The sequence below is a fragment of the Ovis canadensis genome, chromosome 13 (genome assembly GCF_042477335.2).
Source record: "Ovis canadensis isolate MfBH-ARS-UI-01 breed Bighorn chromosome 13, ARS-UI_OviCan_v2, whole genome shotgun sequence".
In the NCBI taxonomy this organism is placed as follows: Eukaryota; Metazoa; Chordata; class Mammalia; order Artiodactyla; family Bovidae; genus Ovis; species Ovis canadensis.
Window position 1 is genome coordinate 52,767,659 of NC_091257.1, and position 18,566 is coordinate 52,786,224.

Below are 18,566 nucleotides of genomic sequence, written 5' to 3' on the forward strand. Positions count from 1 at the left end.
CGTGTGCGCATGCGTGCACACACACACACACACACACACACATGTGTAACCAAACCACTTTGCTACACATCAGAAACGAACACAACATTGTAAATCAACTACAGTTTGATAGAATTTTTTTAAACAACATTAAGGATACTGATACACAAAGAGGACAGACAGGACAATTCCATTCACATAAAGTTCAAAAACTGGGAATAACCCGTGTTTGCTGTTAGAAGCCAGAGTCATGACTGTTCCTGTGTGTATGGGCAGCAACTGAGGGGTACACAAGGAAGGCTTTGGGGTGCTGATAATGTCTTGATTCTTGATGGTTAAGTGTGTGTGGTTGGCTTGTGAAACTTCATTGACCTGTGGGCTCATGATCTGTGCACCTTAAAATTTTTAAAGTTTACTGATATTACCATACAGGTTAAATTAAAATATTTTTTTTCCACCCTTGCTAAATTGTACCAACCCTGCTCTCTTGCCCCACTGGGAGTTTTTGCCGGGCCCTGGCCAGACAGAGACTGGGTGTGATGCCTCCTGGGGATGTCTGGCAGGGACGGGCCAGCCTACCTGCGACCTTGGAACCGTAGGCCACGCCGACCCCGCAGATGTTATTGTTGGCAGCCGCAGAGACCTCCCCGGCACATCTCGTCCCGTGGCTGCGGAGAGAAGTGAAGATGGGTCAGACAGAGGGTCAGACAACTTGGAGAATGTTTCTTAAATTGTCAGTTGAAGCAGTTTGATGCTTTTGAGTGGTTCTGTTAGCCTGGAGCCAGTCCAGGCCACTGCATCTTCCGTCTGAGTCTCTCCTCTCACCCCTTTCACCTCCCACCCTGTGAAGAGTCTCCTCGGAACATTTCAACCTTGAAAGGTGATCTCTACTTTAAAATCTAAAGTGTCAAAAAATAAATAAATAAATAAATAAATAAAATCTAAAGTGTCTTCCTGCAGAAGGCAGTCATAGGCTTTCTGCGAAGAGGGAACATGAGACTCACAGGTTGGTGCTGGTCTAAATAGCTGACTTTGTTTGTTTTTTTTTTTTTGAACAGCTAGAATTGTGGGCTAGTGTTTATTTTCAAGGCTGGTTCTGGCCACCAGGCAGTGAATGCTGCCTGTCAGCTGTGGGACAAAGATTATTTACCTTTGTTGGATTCTAGCCTCCTTTAAAGCTTCCTTGGTGGTTCAGACAGTAAAGAATCTGCCTGCAATGCGGGAGACCTGAGTTCAATCCCTGGGTCTGGAAGATTCCCTGGAGAAGGGAACTGCTACCCACTCCAGTATTCTTGGGCTTACCTGGTGGCTCAGACAGTAAAGAATCTGTTTTCAATGCAGGCGACTGGGGTTCGATCCCTGAGTTGGGAAGAACCTGTGGAGGAGGGCATGGCAACCCACCCCAGTATCCTTGCCTGGAGAATCTCTCTGGACAGAGGAGCCTGGCGGGCTACAGTCCATAGGGTCGCAAAAAGTTGGACATGGCTGAGCGACTAAGCACAGCACAGCTCCTTTAAGATATGTGCTACACAGACCCCCACCTTCCTCTGGGAATCAAAAAGCACACACTGGCAACATTTCACATTCAATTTCAAGGGCTCCACAGAAACTTTGAGGCTGACCAGATTAAGAACCCTGGACAGTCATTCGATCCATCTTTCTGAAGTTTGCTGGCCTGAAGCTTACAATTCTGAGCAAGGCCTTCTTAGGGCTCATGTTCTAGATACTGTCATACGTCCAAAGGCAGAACAGACTTCGTTGTGAGGGAGTGAGTTCCCCATCACTGAAGGCATGCAAGTTGTTTGCTCATGTTAGTGCAGGGGCCCAGGGGGCACTGGGAGCTACATAGTTCTGCAGTAGGCACCGTAATTTCATTAAGCTTCTCCCTTCTGCTCCCTTTTCCATTAGACCAACGGGATCCAAACAGTTCTCCCTTCTGTGAGCACTTCCCCTCCACTGAGCAAGGCCGCCTGCTGGCTGGCTTGGGCCCACGGGATGCAGTGGAGTGCACAGAGGAGCTTGGGCACGGACAAGGCCCCGAGGGGAGCATGACCGGACAGCACCTGAGGGGAGGCCCCTGGAGGTCTTCTTCCTCCAGACCCAGCCAATCGCCCCATCAGCAGCACATGGAGAGAGACAGGTGCCCCACCTACGTTAACAGCATGATGAGCAAGCAAGCAAGCGTTTGTTCTCTTTTAAGCCACTAGGTTTGCGGGCCTTTTGTTAAATGGCAACAGAACCAAGCGTAAGCTTGAAGTCAGTCAGAATGTGTGTTTGGACTCCAAACAGCATCCCAGCTATGGAGGAGCCTAGTGTTCATGTCTTTGCAAGCCACCAGCCCCAACCCTGCAAGGCCCTCCTAGCGCTCCAAGAAGCAGCCAAATTTGAAGTCAGCTGGAACAGCATCTGCTTGGCCCGTGGAGGTGATGGCAGTGAGGGCTGCCTGCTTGCTATTTACACGGCAGGTGCAGGAGGGCACGTGGGGAAGGGGCTTATTGGCTGCATAGCCCAGAAAGTCCTGCTTCTGCAGTGTAGACTGGTTGCTACATTCTCCTGGGACATGCAAACCTACCACATCAGTCCATCAACAGAAATCACATCTGAGGATTGAAATATACATATTTTCTTTCTCTACATGAACAAAAGCAAATTCTGCCTCCATGAAGGTTACACACCACAGGGACTCCGAATTCCCTCGGGAACAAGAATGACTGTGTTGGAGGAGACCTCACCATTGCTGCGGAGGGAGCCCAGCTCTGAGGGGTGAGAGGACGACCAGCCCCCTGCCGTGGACTGAGCGTGATGTGCTCACTGCCTCTGTGGCCTCACCGCCGGTACTCCTTGCCGGGGCAAGCACTGTTCTATTTCGCAAATGTCCAAGTTGAGTCTCAGCGGACCTGGGCCAGGTCTGAGACCAAGGCTCCCTGACGCAGTGAGACTGAGACTGGACCCCCCACCACCCTCCCACCCAAGAACAAACCTTCTCTGCCCTAAAACTGCTCATGGAAACCTGGAGGACGAAATCGTGCAAACTTCCTTGAGCAGACTAGAGACACTGAAGGCTTCTGTGTCTTTAATTTTGGCTTTTAAATGGGGAGATGCTGGTCATGGTTCCTCCACAGGAAAATTTGAGACAACCCCATGGACTCCAGCCCGCCAGGCTCCTCTGTCCTTGAGATTCTCCAGGCAAGACTACTGGAGTGGGTAGCCATTTCCTTCTCCAGGGGATCTTCTCAATTCAGGCATCAAATCTGCATCTCCTGCATTACTGGTGGATTCTTTACCTGCTGAGCCACCGGGGAAGCCCCCTGGATACACAGTCCAGGAGTTCTCCAGGCCAGAACACTGGAGTGGGTAGCCTTTCCCTTCTCCAAGGGATCTTCCCAGCCCAGGGATTGAACCCAGGTCTCTCGCATTGCAGGTGGATCCTTTACCAACTGAGCTATCAGGGAGCGCATTGCTAAATTAGGCGATGACAATTAATTATGAGTGGCTGTGGCTCCCTATTGGTGATACCAGGCCTCTTCACCAGGCCCCGGGCCTCTGTGGACTTCATTCCCGCAGCCTCAGATGTCTTCCCCTCAGTCCTGTTTTCCTGATCATCTCAGGCAAACATCCTCGCTCCCCTGAATGTTGGGAAAATCATTTTCCAATTCCATATTCACCTGGCCCCTCGGCTTTTAAGAACATTCAGTAGCTCCATTTGCCTCTAGAATAAAACATGATCTGTCAAAAGTGGGAATAGCGGTTGGTGGGGGTGGGGGACACCTATGGTGGCTTGTTTGGCCTCCTCTGACAAAGGTCATCGGGGGCAAGTGGCAGGAGTCACGGGTATGTCATGTCGCCAGAGTGGCCCGTTCTTCCGCTCCCCCATGTCCAGGCCCCTGGCAGTGTGGTCCTCTTGCTCCTCCATGAAGAGATGGAGCTCATTTCTCTCTTGAGTCTGGCCTCATGACTTGTTTTGTCCAAAAGGATGTGGTGGAAGAGATGAGCCTGGCCCCCACGAGGACCACAACTGTTGTTTCTCCTGAAACTGCCCAGGTGCCATGTGGACAAGCCCAGGCTGCCCCATTGGATGATGAGAGACCGTAACCCTTCATGCTGGTCACCCCAGCTGATAGCCAGCCATCCCCCAGAAATGTGAGAGGCCAATCTAAGCTGGCCAGTCCCCAGCCCACCTGCCATCCGACCGTGGATGCACGGGCAGCCAGATCAACAGACCTGTCCAGCTGACCTGCAGACTTGTGAGCAATGTCGGTGCTTATTTATTCTGGGATTTGTAATGAGGCATTATTAGGCAATAGATAACTGATATGCTGGACAAGCAAGGCTGGAGGGATAACCGATTTAGCTCAGTTTATTATTTTAAAAACAGGAAATATTGAAAAAGTATAGACAAAGTCGGTGAATAACAGAATGAATCCCAGATGGCCAACACTCAAGTCTATCAAAGTCAAAGGCTTCTCATAACTTAGATTTTTTGTGAGTATACTATGGTTTATTCATCAGAACCCTATTAATAATAGACATTTGGGTGTCTCTTTTCTTCTGTTTGGAGAAGGAAATGGCAATCAACTCCAGTATTCTTGCCTAGAGAATCCCATGTATAGAAGAGTCTGGCAGGCTCCAGTCCGTGCGGTCTCAAGAGTTAGACAAGACTTAGCTACTAAATGATCTCCATTCTTTTGTTAAATACAAATGATTAACGTTGTGTATACATGTACGGTTAATATTTTACCATATTTGATTAATCATTTTTGTGAATGAGTTTAAAGGAAAATATAGATGTTATTTTCCCTCAAATTGTTTAATATATATCTCTAAAACATGATGATATCCTACATAACCACTAGAGCATTATCACACACATAACATAATTAACAAAATGGTAGTTGTTTTTCTGGGAGAGCAAAAAGAGAATCATTCACAGCAGAGACTTCTCTATAGACTGTTCATGTCAGCTGCCTTCATTTACATTTTATGTATCTTTAAAAAAATTGTTCTGAATTCTATAAATGATTCTCTATTTATCCTCCGTGTTGCTGATTCAGTAGTCTGTTCTATTGCATCTGCTTTCTGATGCTTCAAAATTATTTGGCTAATGTTTTGATTTTAAACAGAATGTGCTATTTAATCAATAAAATATTTTCTTTCTTTTTTTTTTAAGATGAGAAGGTCATTGCTGAGGTGCTAAGGATGAAAACTAAGGCAATGGTGGTGTGCAGAGAAAACAGGAAATTGATTCAGAGGACAGTTAGGGATGTTGCTCAGAGAACTTTAACTTATAACGAGCACTTCTACTGTGGCTCTTTTGAGACACCTTCAATTCTCCAGGGAGGGTAGATGAGCTCTCTTTTGATCATGTACCCACCTGTATCCTATTGTAGTCCATATGGTTTTAATTTTAAAGAATATGTCTTGAGGAAAATGAACCCTTGAGGGAACAAAGGACAGGTAAAGAATATTTACCTTATTTGTCATGGAGACACTGGTCACAGAAGAAAGTTAAACAGCAGAGCAAATATGTAGTGAAGTTATGGTCCACAGCCCAATTCCCACTTTCCTGAGCAAAGCAGTGTGTGGTTCTGAACACAACACGTTAGGGCATCCTAGACTTCATTGTGGCCAAAGGAGTCAGTAATTACAAGGGCACATCCCTCTGTCTTATACTGGCAGAGATTTTTTAAAGAAAAAATTTGGCCTTGCTGTGTGGCTTTTGGGATCTTAGTTCCCCAACCAGAGATTGAACGCACACTCTTGGCAGTGAAAGTGCCAAGTAAATCCTAACCTCTGAACCTCCAGGAATTCCCTAGATTTTTTTTTTTTTTTTTTAAGAAATAACAAACCTCAAAAGCTCAGATGAGAGAATGGATGTCTGAGAAAAAATGGCAGGAACATTCATTTATCCCTTTGGCATAAACTTTCCTCACTTTCTGTCTAGGTGGAGAACTTCTGATTTAGATCCTATAGAAATTCTCTCCGTGAATTTCACAGTTACATTTTCTGGTGCTTAGAGGATGCCTACCATTTGCCACACTGTATCAAGTCTGTATGCATATCCTAGTACCTCAGGCAAAACTTCAGGGTGGAGTTTAGTCCCATTTTACAGATAAGAAAAACTGATTCAATTCAGGGATCTCTTATTTCATACCAAGCAATTAATAATATACTACTGCATTTGTCCATTATAATCTACTGAATTTTTCTCTGTTAAGAATAATTACCACCAGGGGACCATAAAATCCCCCTAATATGGTGAACAGTTTCCAAAGTAGAAAGATTATTCCAATATATCTCTATTGCAATCCATATCACTCTCTCCATTACTCCCAAATCTGCACTATGTCTGTTTCTTTTAGCTGAAGGGGAAATTTTAAATGATGAAAACTTGTATAATCCTGGTAGGGGAATAGAAAAAGAAAAACTTGGAACTTTGTGGTATTTCTCCAGTGACTCAGAAAGTGTGAAAATATTAGTCGCTCAGTTGTGTCCAATTCTTTGCGACCCCATGGGATGTAGCCCACCAGGCTCCTCTGTCCTGGCAAGAATACTAGAGTGGGTTGCTGTTCCTTTTTCCAGGGGATCTTCCCGACCTAGGGATCGAACCTGGGTTTCCTGCATTGCAGGCAGATTTTTTACCATCTGGGTCACTGAGAAGTCCTAGTGGAATTTCTTCAGTGGCTCAGAAGAGCTCTCCACATTAAACTGTGTTGGATTTCACCGTGCTTTGGTTTGGATAGAGAGAGCATTGATTACAAGCAGCAAACTTTGAGCTAATATCAGCTTATGAGGTAGTCTCAATGCTCACATGAAAGAAAAACTTAGATTAGGTCTTTGAAGGCAGTTTGGATTTTATTATCCAGGAGGTGATTTCAGAATTAGTCCATGAAGATGAAAGGGAAAGATGTTCATCTATTTCTAAACCATTAGATGTCACCAGGGTAAAGTATTGGTTTCTATCACTGTGCTAATAGCCAACGAGAGAGGACATTCTTCTCACATGTTCTTTTTTGGCCTGTCGCATTGGGTTCTTCAAAATGAAATATGACTTTTAATTTAAAAAAGTTAATCACTGAAAATCTTTCTTATTTGAAGGTTTAACTAATGCTATCAATCAAATACATTCACCTAGAGATAGACGATCCTTCTCATCCATTTATCCTTCCTTCCCTTCATTTTGGTTATTTGAATAATAAATGTCTTCTCTCTTGCTGAATTTATAGTAAACTTTTTGTAACCAGGAAGTGCATCAAATCCAGAACCTCTTACTCTTTAGGACGTAATGGATAGAGCACGCTGCACCCGGTGATCCTCCGTAAATATTGCCGATGGTGGGGATGACATTTCAGTGGTACACGCCTGTCAAAGAAATGCTATGCAAGAGAGATTTTTATGGACAGCAGCATGGTAATAGACTTCGGGTCTGCAATGCATCACCAAACACTGACCTAAAACCCAGCAGGGTTGGAAGATTATTGACAAAGCATGGGCTGCAAGCCTAGGGAGAAGCTGGCAGCCCTCAAATGGACAGATGTCAAGGCCACTCAACATCTTGGCCCGGCTGAGAAGGTGTGCCACCCATCCATCAAGCAGCCAATCAATATTTATGGAATGCCAGCAAGAAAAAGATGTGATGCTGGATCCTGACCAGTCAGCTGTAGCTGGGTTACGTATTATGGAGGCTTATTAAATATGTGTTATTTCTGCCTGCTTGCAGTTCGGGTCATTGTTGCTACTGTGGCTACTATTATTATTTTGCTTGGCCCAAGTCTGTATTTCTCTGACTGCAAGCGAGGGGAAATTATACTCCTTTTCCAAATTCCTCAACTGTGTTTCAAATACATCCCTGGAGCGCAGATGCCACATGTAATTATTAAATGGTTCGCAGTAGAATAAATATACTTTCTCTGCTGAAAAAGGAAGAAACCAACAAAATCAAATTAAGCGCAGGGCAAGGGGTTCTAACACACATCTCCTCTAAAAGCTGTCCTGCACATGTATGAAGTTTGCCTTCAGAAAAAGTCCTTGGCTGTAAATTCCCACTGACTATTTATTTTACACGTGGTAATGTATATGTTTCCATGCTACTCTCTCCATTCGTCCCACCCTCTCCTTTACTTTCCACGGTGGTGAGGAGACCGTGATGGAGAGCATGAGCTTTCCTGGGCAGCTACTGCCTCGGAGTTCTGACCAGCCTCTGTGGCCAGGGGGTTTGGCTGGAGCTGCGACAGCAGCAGCAAGCCCATTGCCAGTCAGTACCTGTCAGCCCTTCGTGGGCGTTTTGATGCTGAAACTGTCTTATCCAAAAGCCCGAGTCTGCAGAACAATGATGGGGTGTTGGGTTTTATGCCCATGCCCAGAAGACAGCGAGTGAGTGAGTGATAGTCGCTCAGTTGCTTCCACCTCTTTGCGACCCCATGGACCATGGCCCGTCAGGCTCCTCTGTCTATGGGATTCTCCAGGCAAGAATACTGGACTGGGTTGCCATTTCCTTCTCCAGGCGCAGAAGAGAATGCCTGAAGAAACTGGCAGGCCTCGGGGCTACACAGCTGACCAGAGACTCATGCCTCCTGGACAGGAAACATTGCTCTGGCCAGAGACAAGGGCTCAAAGCTCTCAGAACCTCAGGCAGCAGCATGCCTGGAGGGTCCTTTTCTGTGCCCACCCCATGCAACCACAAGAGCTCTTCTCTTCTCCTAGCAATCATCCAAACATCTCATGCCTGCCTCCTCCACAGAGCCTTCTCGGATTGCTAACCTGTGCGCCAGCCTCTAACTCCCGGACCAGTTATCCAGCTACTGAATACATCTGTACCCCTTGCCTCTACTTCTTTGCCTAATTTCTGTTAATACCCTATTCACCCAGAATGCACTCACCCCGCCTCCAAAGTCTGCCTAGTACCTTCGTTTAGATCCGGGACCAAAAGCCACCTCTCAAGGAGGCCTGTCCCCATTTCCCCAGGCAGAGATGGCAAGAGTTTTGCATTTCCCCACACTCTCCTTTACTGTGAGGCAGTGCTTGTAACCATCCCCCTCACTGGTGGCAAGTCCTGTCTCCTGTCTCACCAGTTGTGTGACCTTGCACACATGACTTAATCTTGCTGTGCTTCAGTTTCCAAAATGGGGATTATAATGTCCACACTTATTTCAGGAGGTTAGGTTGAGAATTAATAGACACAAAACATGAACACAGTGCCTTAAACACATGTGGGTGTTAGTCATTCAGTCGTGTCTGACTCTGTGCAGGCCCAAGGACTGTAGCCCACCAGGCTCGTCTGTCCATGGGATTCTCCAGACAAGAATACTGGAGTGGGTTGCCATGCCCTCTTCCAGGGGATCTTTCCAAACCAGGGATTGAACCCAGGTCTCCTACATTTCAGGCAGATTCTTTACTGTCTGAGCCACCAGGGAAGCCCAAGTGACTGCTTAACAGGCGTTATGCTTCCTTGCGTTGTTTCAACCTTGGGTATACTTAGCACTCAGTGATTCAGGCTTCTCTGGCCTCCTCACGGGACATTGCAGGCTCCTCAGAAGCTTATCCACCAAAACTAATAGTTTCATGAGCACCGCACTAAAGCCCCAGTTCTCTTTATCTCTTTTTATGCCCTATGACTTAATTTTAAAACTTTATTACTCTTTTTAATGTTTTTTATTTATTTGGCTGTGCTGAGTCTTAGTAGCAGCAGTGGGATCTGGTTCCCTCACCAGGGTGAGCCCTGGGCCCCCTGCATTAGGAGTGCAGAGTCTTAGCCACTGGACAACCAGGGAAGTCCCTGTGCCCTTTGCCTTTAAAATCTACTTCTTGCTATAGGAAACATCAGAATACACAAAACTAGAGTGAAATCTCTTGTAAATATCACCATCCAGCTTCTATGATTATTAACTCATGGCTAGTTTTATCTTCTCTAATCCCCCTCACTCTGTTCTCCTCTTCCCCAGGCCCCTAGCTATACTGAAGGAAATACTAGGCATAACATTTCTCCCAAGGGTGACTTTTTTAATGAACTTATCCTATACTCCTGGGAAGGATGATATATTCACATTCTCCTTCTGCCAAGCAGGAATCACCTCCAGGATTCCAGCACCCTACTGTTTGGACCACAGAACCTCCCAGTGCTATGGGCCTGAACTTTGACCTGCCTTCCTCCCATAATCACTTGCAATAGTAGTTTTTATTTATTTATTTTTAATTAATTTTTTAACTGGTTTTGTAAACCAGTAAGCAAAGACCATGATCTGATCTGTGGTACCATCCAGGCTTTGTAATAACAAAGCCATGATGGATGAGGATTTTTGAAAATCACTTGATAATTGTGAAAAATCTCATTTACTAGTCAGAGTGTCCACTGTGTCTTGAGTTATTGGTGCCTTAGCAGGCAAGGATCATCCTTGCCTGACTCACGATGACTGTGTCTGAGGCAATTGGACACTTGGGGATTTCACCGCTGGCAATGAAGAATTTCATTACCCTAAGCACTCATTAGTCCTGGAGGACTTTAGCCCATTTAAAATTGAACTTGCAAGAACAAGTTTGCAAATGAAATTATTTAAGATAGAGGACACCTCCACTTTGCTTTTGTTTTTGTTTAAAGAATATTCTTATAGCTCATTACACGGAAGACTTACTTGGGGGGGTGGTCGTGTTCAGGTTCAGAAAATGAGTTGGGGGGAAACCATTCTGTTGTTTATATTTTTGTGCTTGGATCAATCCATCAGAGATGAATTTAGTATCTACTAGCTGTAGAGGGGGAGAAGGCAATGGCAACCCACTCCGGTATTCTTGCCTAGAAAATCCCATGGAGGGAGGAGCCTGGTAGGCTACAGACCACGGGGTCACTAACAGTTGGACATGACTGAGTGACTTCACTTTTACTTTTCACTTTCATGCATTGGAGAAGGAAATGGCAACCCACTCCAGCGTTCTTGCTTGGAGAATCCCAGGGAAGGGGGAACTTGGTGGGCTGCCGTCTGTGGGGTCGCACAGAGTCAGACAGGACTGAAGCAACCTAGCATGTAGAAGGGGAGGCAATAGCTGGCACATGTAATGCTACTGCTCTTTGTTTTTTTAAAACTTCTTATTTTATATCGGAGTATAGCCCATTAAAAACGTTATGATAGTTTCAGGTGTGCAGTAGAGCAAGTTAGCCACTCTCATACATGTATCCATTCTCCCTCAAACTCCCCTCCTGTCCAAGCTGCCACATAACACTGAGCAGAATTCCCTGTCCTATATAGCTACTGCCTTTTCTGATGGCCTGTGGACAGCTGGTGACTGACAGTGCAGAAACCAGGCCCATGCTCATGGTCCTTCTCAGAGCAAGGTTCCAGGCACCATTTATAATAATGTCTTGTCTGTGGTTTAGTGACTTCTATTTGGTGGCTTCACATCCCTGTGTCTGAAAGCAGTTTATTAGCAAGGATCTAGGGTTGTAAGTCACAGGGAGTAAGAGACACTTCAAATCAAAAGTTCTCCAACCTTTTTAATATAACCTCCCTAGTAGTTCAGATGGTAAAGAGTCTCCCTGCAATGTGGACTCGATTCCTGGGTCCCATTGATCCCTGGGTCAGGAAGATCCCTTGGAGACGGGTATGGCTACTCATTCCAGTATTGTTGCCTAGAGAGTTCCATGGACTGAGGAGCCTGGTGGGCTATAGTCTGCAGGGTCACAAAGAGTCGGACATGATTGAGTGGCTAACACTTTCAAGCTCATACACTTTTACCAATCCTAAACACACACTTACCAATTCTGCATGATGACTTTAAACTGCAAGTAAGGTTAATAGAGAGTGGGGACTATGCTTTTGCATATTAGCAATGATCTTTTAAAAATGTTACAAATTGGACCCTTTACTCTTTTCTGCCTTTTCTGTAATTACCAAGCCCTGTGTGCTTTGCCTATGCCCCAGACAGTCTCTGGTCAATTCAATAATTTTAGGAACACAGTCTAATCTACCTGGTCCACTCAGGACCTGTCCCTGGCCGTTCCTTGTTCTTTTATAATACACTTCTGTCTTTTATAATAAAAACGATGCTTATAAAATAATGGTACAACTTGGACTCAGACACAGAGCTTGGGTTCCAGTGTTGGCTTTGAGATTTACTGGTTGTTTGACCAGGTAAGTCAGGCAATCTTTCTGAGCCTGTTTCCTTATCACTAAACTGAGGAGGACAGCGTTTATTTCAATTACCATAAGTTTGTCATGAGAAGTAGAAGAGATAAGTAAAGTGAATAAAGAAGCAGAAGTGATTAAAGTGAGCTTCAGTCATTAATTGAAGTTCATATGGGCTTCCCTGGTGGCTCAGAGGTTATAGCATCTATCTGCAATGCAGGAGGCCTGGGTTCAATCCCTGGGTCAGGAAGATCCCCTGGAGAAGGAAATGGCAACCCACTCCAATATTCTTGCCTGGAGAATCCCATGGACGGAGGAGCCTGGGGGCTACAGTCCACGGGGTCGCAAACAGTCGGACATGACTGAGTGACTTCACTTTCATGTTCTATCAAGTTCACTCAAAAACATCAATAATGGGGAAGTATTAGGTTTCAAACTTAACTGATATTGATTGACAAGCCACTTGTCTCAATTTCTTGATATTTCTAACCTGTGGGAAATTAGGCATGAATTTTACTTGGAGAAGAAAGAGGCTATGTTTTCATGTTTAGTAGCAAAACAGGTTGAAGAAAAGTCATACTACCATTGGGTTCAGTTCAGTTCAGTCGCTCAGTCGTGTCCGATTCTTTGCGACCCCATGAATCGCAGCACACCAGGCCTCCCTGTTCATCACCATCTCCCGGAGTTCACTCTGACTCATGTCCATCGAGTCCGTGATGTCATCCAGCCATCTCATCCTCGGTCGTCCCCTTCTCCTGCCCCCAATCCCTCCCAGCATCAGAGTCTTTTCCAATGAGTCAACTCTTCGCATGAGGTGGCCAAAGTACTGGAGCTTCAGCTTTAGCTACATTCCTTCCAAAGAAATCCCAGGACTGATCTCCTTCAGAATGGACTGGTTGGATTTCCTTGCAGTCCAAGGGACTCTCAAGAGTCTTCTCCAACACCACAGTTCAAAAGCATCAATTCTTCAGCGCTCAGCCTTCTTCATAGTCCAACTCTCACATCCATACATGACCACAAGAAAAACCATAGCCTTGACTAGACAGACCTTAGTCGGCAAAGTAGTGTCTCTGCTTTTTAATATGCTATCTAGGTTGGTCATAACTTTTCTTCCAAGGAGTAAGCGTCTTTTAATTTCATGGCTGCAGTCACCATCTGCAGTGATTTTGGAGCCTCCAAAAATAAAGTCAGACACTGTTTCCACTGTTTCACCATCTATTTCCCATGAAGTGATGGGACCAGATGCCATGATCTTCGTTTTCTGAATGTTGAGCTTTCTGCCAACTTTTTCACTCTCCTCTTTCACTTTCATCAAGAGGCTTTTTAGCTCCTCTTCACATTCTGCCGTAAGGCTGGTGTCATCTGCATATCTGAGGTTATTGATATTTCTCCCGGCAATCTTGATTCCAGCTTGTGCTTCCTCCAGCCCAGCGTTTCTCATGATGTAATCTGCATAGAAGTTAAATAAGCAGGGTGACAATATACAGTCTTGATGTACTCATTTTCCTATTTGGAACCACTCTGTTGTTCCATGTCCAGTTCTAACTGTTGCTTCCTGACCTGCATACAGGTTTCTCAAGAGGCAGGTCAGGTGGTCTGGGATTCCCACCTCTTTCAGAATTTTCCACAGCTTATTGTGATCCACACAGTCAAAGGCTTTGGCATAGTCAATAAAGCAGAAATATATGTTTTTCTGGAACTCTCTTGCTTTTTCCATGATCCAGCGGATGTTGGCAATTTGATCTCTGGTTCCTCTGCGTTTTCTAAAACCACCTTGAATGTCAGGGTGTTCACAGTTCACGTATTGCTGAAGCCTGCCTTGGAGAATTTTGAGCATTACTTTACCAACATGTGAGATGAGTGCAATTGTGCGGTAGTTTGAACATTCTTTGGCATTGCCTTTCTTTGGGATTGGAATGAAGACTGACCTTTTCCAGTCCTGTGGCCACTGCTGAGTTTTCCAAATGTGCTGCCATATTGAGTGCAGCACTTTCACAGCATATCTTTCAGGATTTGAAACAGCTCAATTGGAATTCCATCACCTCCACTAGCTTTGTTCATAGTGATGCTTTCTGAGGCCCACTTGACTTCACATTCCAAGATGTCAGGCTCTAGATTAGTGATCACATCATCATGACTATCTGGGTCATGAAGATCTTTTTGTACAGTTCTTCCATGTATTCTTGCCACCTCTTCTTAATTCTTCTGCTTCTGTTAGGTCCAGGCCATTTCTGTCCTTTATCGAGCCCATACTCACAGAAAACTAGTCAATCTAATCACACTAGGACCACAGCCTTGTCTAACTCAATGAAACCAAGCCATGCCTGTGGGCAACCCAAGATAGGCGGGTCATGGTGGAGAGGTCTGACAGAACGTGGTCCACTGGAGAAGGGAGTGGCAAGCCACTTCAGTATCCTGCCTTGAGAACCCCATGAACAGTGTGAAAAGGCAATATGATAGGACACCAAAAGAGGAACTCCCCAGGTCATTAGGTGCCCAATATGCTACTGGAGATCAGAGGAGAAATAACTGCAGAAACAGTGAAGGGATGGAGCCAAAGCAAAAACAATACCCAGTTGTGGATGTGACTGGTGATAGAAGCAAGATCCGATGCTATAAAAAGCAATATTGCATAGGAACCTGGAATGTCAGGTCCATGAATCAAGGCAAATTGGAAGTGGTCAAACAAGAGATGGCAAGGGTGAATGTCGACATTCTAGGAATCAGTGAAGTAAAATGGACTGGAATGGGTGAATTTAACTCAGATGACCATTATATCTACTACTGCGGGCAGGAATCCCTCAGAAGAAATGGAGTAGCCATCATGGTCAACAAAAGAGTCCAAAATGCAGTACTTGGATGCAATCTCAAAAATGACAGAATGATCTCCGTTCGTCTCCAAGGCAAACCATTCAATATCACAGTTATCCAAGTCTATGCCCCAACCAATAATGCTGAAGAAGCTCAACTTGAACAGTTTCATGAAGACCTACAAGACCTTTTAGAACTAACACCCCAAAAAGATGTCCTTTTCATTATAGGGGACTGGAATGCAAAAGTAGGAAGTCAAGAAACACCAGGAGTAACAGGCAAATTTGGCCTTGGAATATGGAATGAAGCGGGGCAAAGACTAATAGAGTTTTGCCAAAAAAATGCACTGGTCATAGCAAACACCTTCTTCCAACAACACAAGAGAAGTCTCTACACATAGACATCACCAGATGGTCAACACCGAAATCAGATTGATTATATTCTATGCAGCCAAAGATGGAGAAGCTCTATACAGTCAACAAAAACAAGACCAGGAGCTGACTGTGGCTTAGATCATGAACTCCTTATTACCATTGGGTAGTGTTGCATAATAGTATATCAAGCAGTGCATCAGACCTAGAATTAACAATCCTGTATTGTGTATTTGAAAACTGTTAAGACAGTAAATCTTCATCACAAGAAAAAAGTTTTTTATGTGACTATGGGGGGTGTCAGACGTTAACGAACTTATAGTGGTGATCATTTTGCCGTATATACAAATATGGAATCATTATGTTGTATGCACGTGTCCGATTCTTTGTGACCTCAGGGACTGTAGCCTGCCACTCCTCTGTCCGTGAGATTGTCCCGGCAAGAATACTGGACTGAGTTGCCACTTCCTCCTCCAGGGGAGCTTCCCGACTCAGGGACAGAACACGGGTTTCCTGCATTGCAGGCAGATTCTTTACCACTGAGCTGGCAGGGAAGCCCTGTTATGTTGTATACCTGACACTAATTATGCCTTAGTAAAAAATACTTCCAACCTATGCCAATTACATGTACTGTTTTGTCAAAAGGGACTACATGAGCGCTTATGAGGTCACAGCAAAAACACTTTCCAAAAACATACAGACACAGACCGAGGGGCAAAAATGTTCTCTGCAACAGTTTCAAGAGATCAAGTGAAACTCATATGTTTACATTCACCTTGTGGGGTGTTGAGAAAGGATTTCTTATTACTCCTATTTTATCTTTAAAAAGGTGGCAAGTAATTCCTATTCAACTGAACAATATGGTTGAAAGAAAATTCTAGAATGTTGCCATACTAAAAAAAAATTCGAGAATTTAAAAAATATAGCCACAACAAAGGGAAAAGTCACGGTATAATTTCGTGGAGCACTGAGATTATTTTTCTGGTGATATTCAAGCCTTAAAACACAGAAGAGAGTGAACTAAAACCCCACTCCTGATGTCCCAGACATCCCCAGAGGCCCAGTTTACCTGTTAAACCAGTCGTCTGTGTATCTAGGATATGGATGGGGATCATTGCTGCTGAAGTCATAGCTCGCCTCAGCGTTCTGCAAAACACTAGGTGCGTTATCAGGTCATGAATCCAGAGCACCGGAATGAGAAGATGCTAAGAGACACAACTGTCTTACGTGGACAGTCCCTCACCCAGGGCTATGTCAACCTGCTTTCTGGACCAGCCCTTGGAGAGGTGACAGAGCAGGTATGTGTCCGTGGAGGTTTCTATCCTCTCCTGGTATCCTCTTTTCCAAGCTCCCTCACCCCAGCCTGTTCCAGGTGCTCAAAGTGTTAGCAAATTTGGTGCTACCCAGGACCATCTCCATTTTAAGTTGAGGGACCGCTGTGGGTCAGTGGGGCTCACTTGGAGTCAAGACTCACATTAAGCTTCCCTGGACTGATGGCCAGAAGGTTCTAGTTCTCATGTCACAAGTGAGGAAGCCTGTTGCTTTATGTACAACTCATTCCCAGCTCCCAGCTTTGGGCCGACAGAGGCTTGCCTCCTTTACGGTTACGAGTGTTAAACCCAAGACCCAAACACTGGCCACAATATCAACCTCATTTATTTACTCAACAAATATCATTGAGTCTAATATATACCAGGCCTTCCCTGGTAGCTCAGCTGGTAACCTGCAAGGCAGGAGACCCCGGTTTGATTCCTGGGTCTGGAAGATCCGCTGGAGGAGGGATAGGCTACCCACTCCAGTATTCTTGGGCTTCCCTGGTGGCTCACAAGGTAAAGAATTCAGCTGCAATGCAGGAGAGCTGGGTTCGATCCCTGGGTTGGGAAGATTCCCTGGAGAAGGGAATGACTACCCACTTCAGTATTCTGGCCTGGAGAATTCCATGGACAGTCCACGGGGTGGCAAAGAGTTAGACACGACAGAGCCACTTTCACTTTTCATTTTCATATATCAAGGACCATTCCGAGGATGGGAATACAGTGGTGACATCCCTACCCGCATGTAACTTACAGCCTAATTGGGGGGACAGATATCAACCCAACAAGTAAATACAGGATTGCAAACAAGGGTCTTCTTAACCCTACAGGTTACCATGAAGAGTTTAAATTCTATGCAGTCCAGCACCTCCATTTTTCCCACTGAGAGTCTTGCCCCTCAGAAATCAAGTATGTATTCACTTAATTTGTCTCTAAGTGATTTCATGTTTTAAATTTTTCCATCTCGGTCTTCAACTGGTCAGCCTTTTGTTTTGGTTCATGATGGGAGATAGTCCCCCACCATCGGGTGGCTAATCCCTTCCTTCCTCCTCTCTGCCTTGTAGGCTGCCCAGGGATGCGGAGTTCCATGAAGCTCCTCTCTTCTCATCCCACCCTCCCTCCTTTGTTTTTGAGATCTGCAACCAAGATCCCAGATGGTTTCCTGGTCCACAGTATCCACTTGGCTGGGAATCCCTGGGTTAGGTGAGTATTCCAGCTTGGAGATGTCTCGATTCCAAGGCACCCTGAGACATTTTCAGGAGTTGTGCCCTTTTATGAGACAAAACACTATAGTTTGTAATAGTGTTACGTGACATTTGCATGATGTTTTTAAGAGCAAATTGACCAGTTCCATGAGTCTGGGTTTCCATTTGTTGGATGGCAAAGGGCCATCAGTAGCTGGAACGACCTGAATGTAATACTAATGTATTAAAATAAATGTGCTTGGGGCAGAAGTCACCTTGAAATTTGTTTAAAATTTTTTCGTTTAAAAGGTTTTAGCTTTACTGAGGTATAACTGATACACAAAATACCCCATACATTTAATGTGTATATCTTGCTGAGTTTGGACACGTGTATATACTCATGACACCATCTCCACAACCTAGGCACTCGACATCCCCATCACCTCTAAGAATGTCCTTGTGTTCTTTCTTTTTGGTGAGAACATTTACCATGAAATCTATCCTCTGAACATATTTTATAGTATATAATACTGTATTGTTGACTGTTACATGACAGAGGTCTAGAATTTATTCATTTGTATAAAGGAAACATCATATTCATTGAAAAACAATTCCTTATTCCATTTAAAATTTGGACCAGTCATTGTATATTGGGCACTGAACATGGCTGTGTTCTAGAATCTAGGTCTTCCTTCAGTTCCTGGCTTTAGAGAGGATAACGTCCTGTCTCCACTGGTCATAATTATTGGCAAATACCCAAATCACCTGCATTCACCATTAATATAAGCCCATCTTTGG

General features: G+C 44.8%; 1 protein-coding gene across 1 annotated transcript in view; it reads right to left on the reverse strand.

Annotated features, from left to right (window-relative positions):
* Positions 1-17,458, reverse strand: part of LOC138416848 (neuroendocrine convertase 2-like) — a 55,512-nt gene extending 38,054 nt beyond the window's left edge. The window contains 3 exon segments of the mRNA XM_069546337.1: positions 559-647; positions 16,341-16,417; positions 17,420-17,458. Of these exon segments, the coding sequence (XP_069402438.1) occupies positions 559-647; positions 16,341-16,417; positions 17,420-17,458 (205 nt within the window).
* Positions 17,459-18,566: the final 1,108 nt, after the last annotated feature.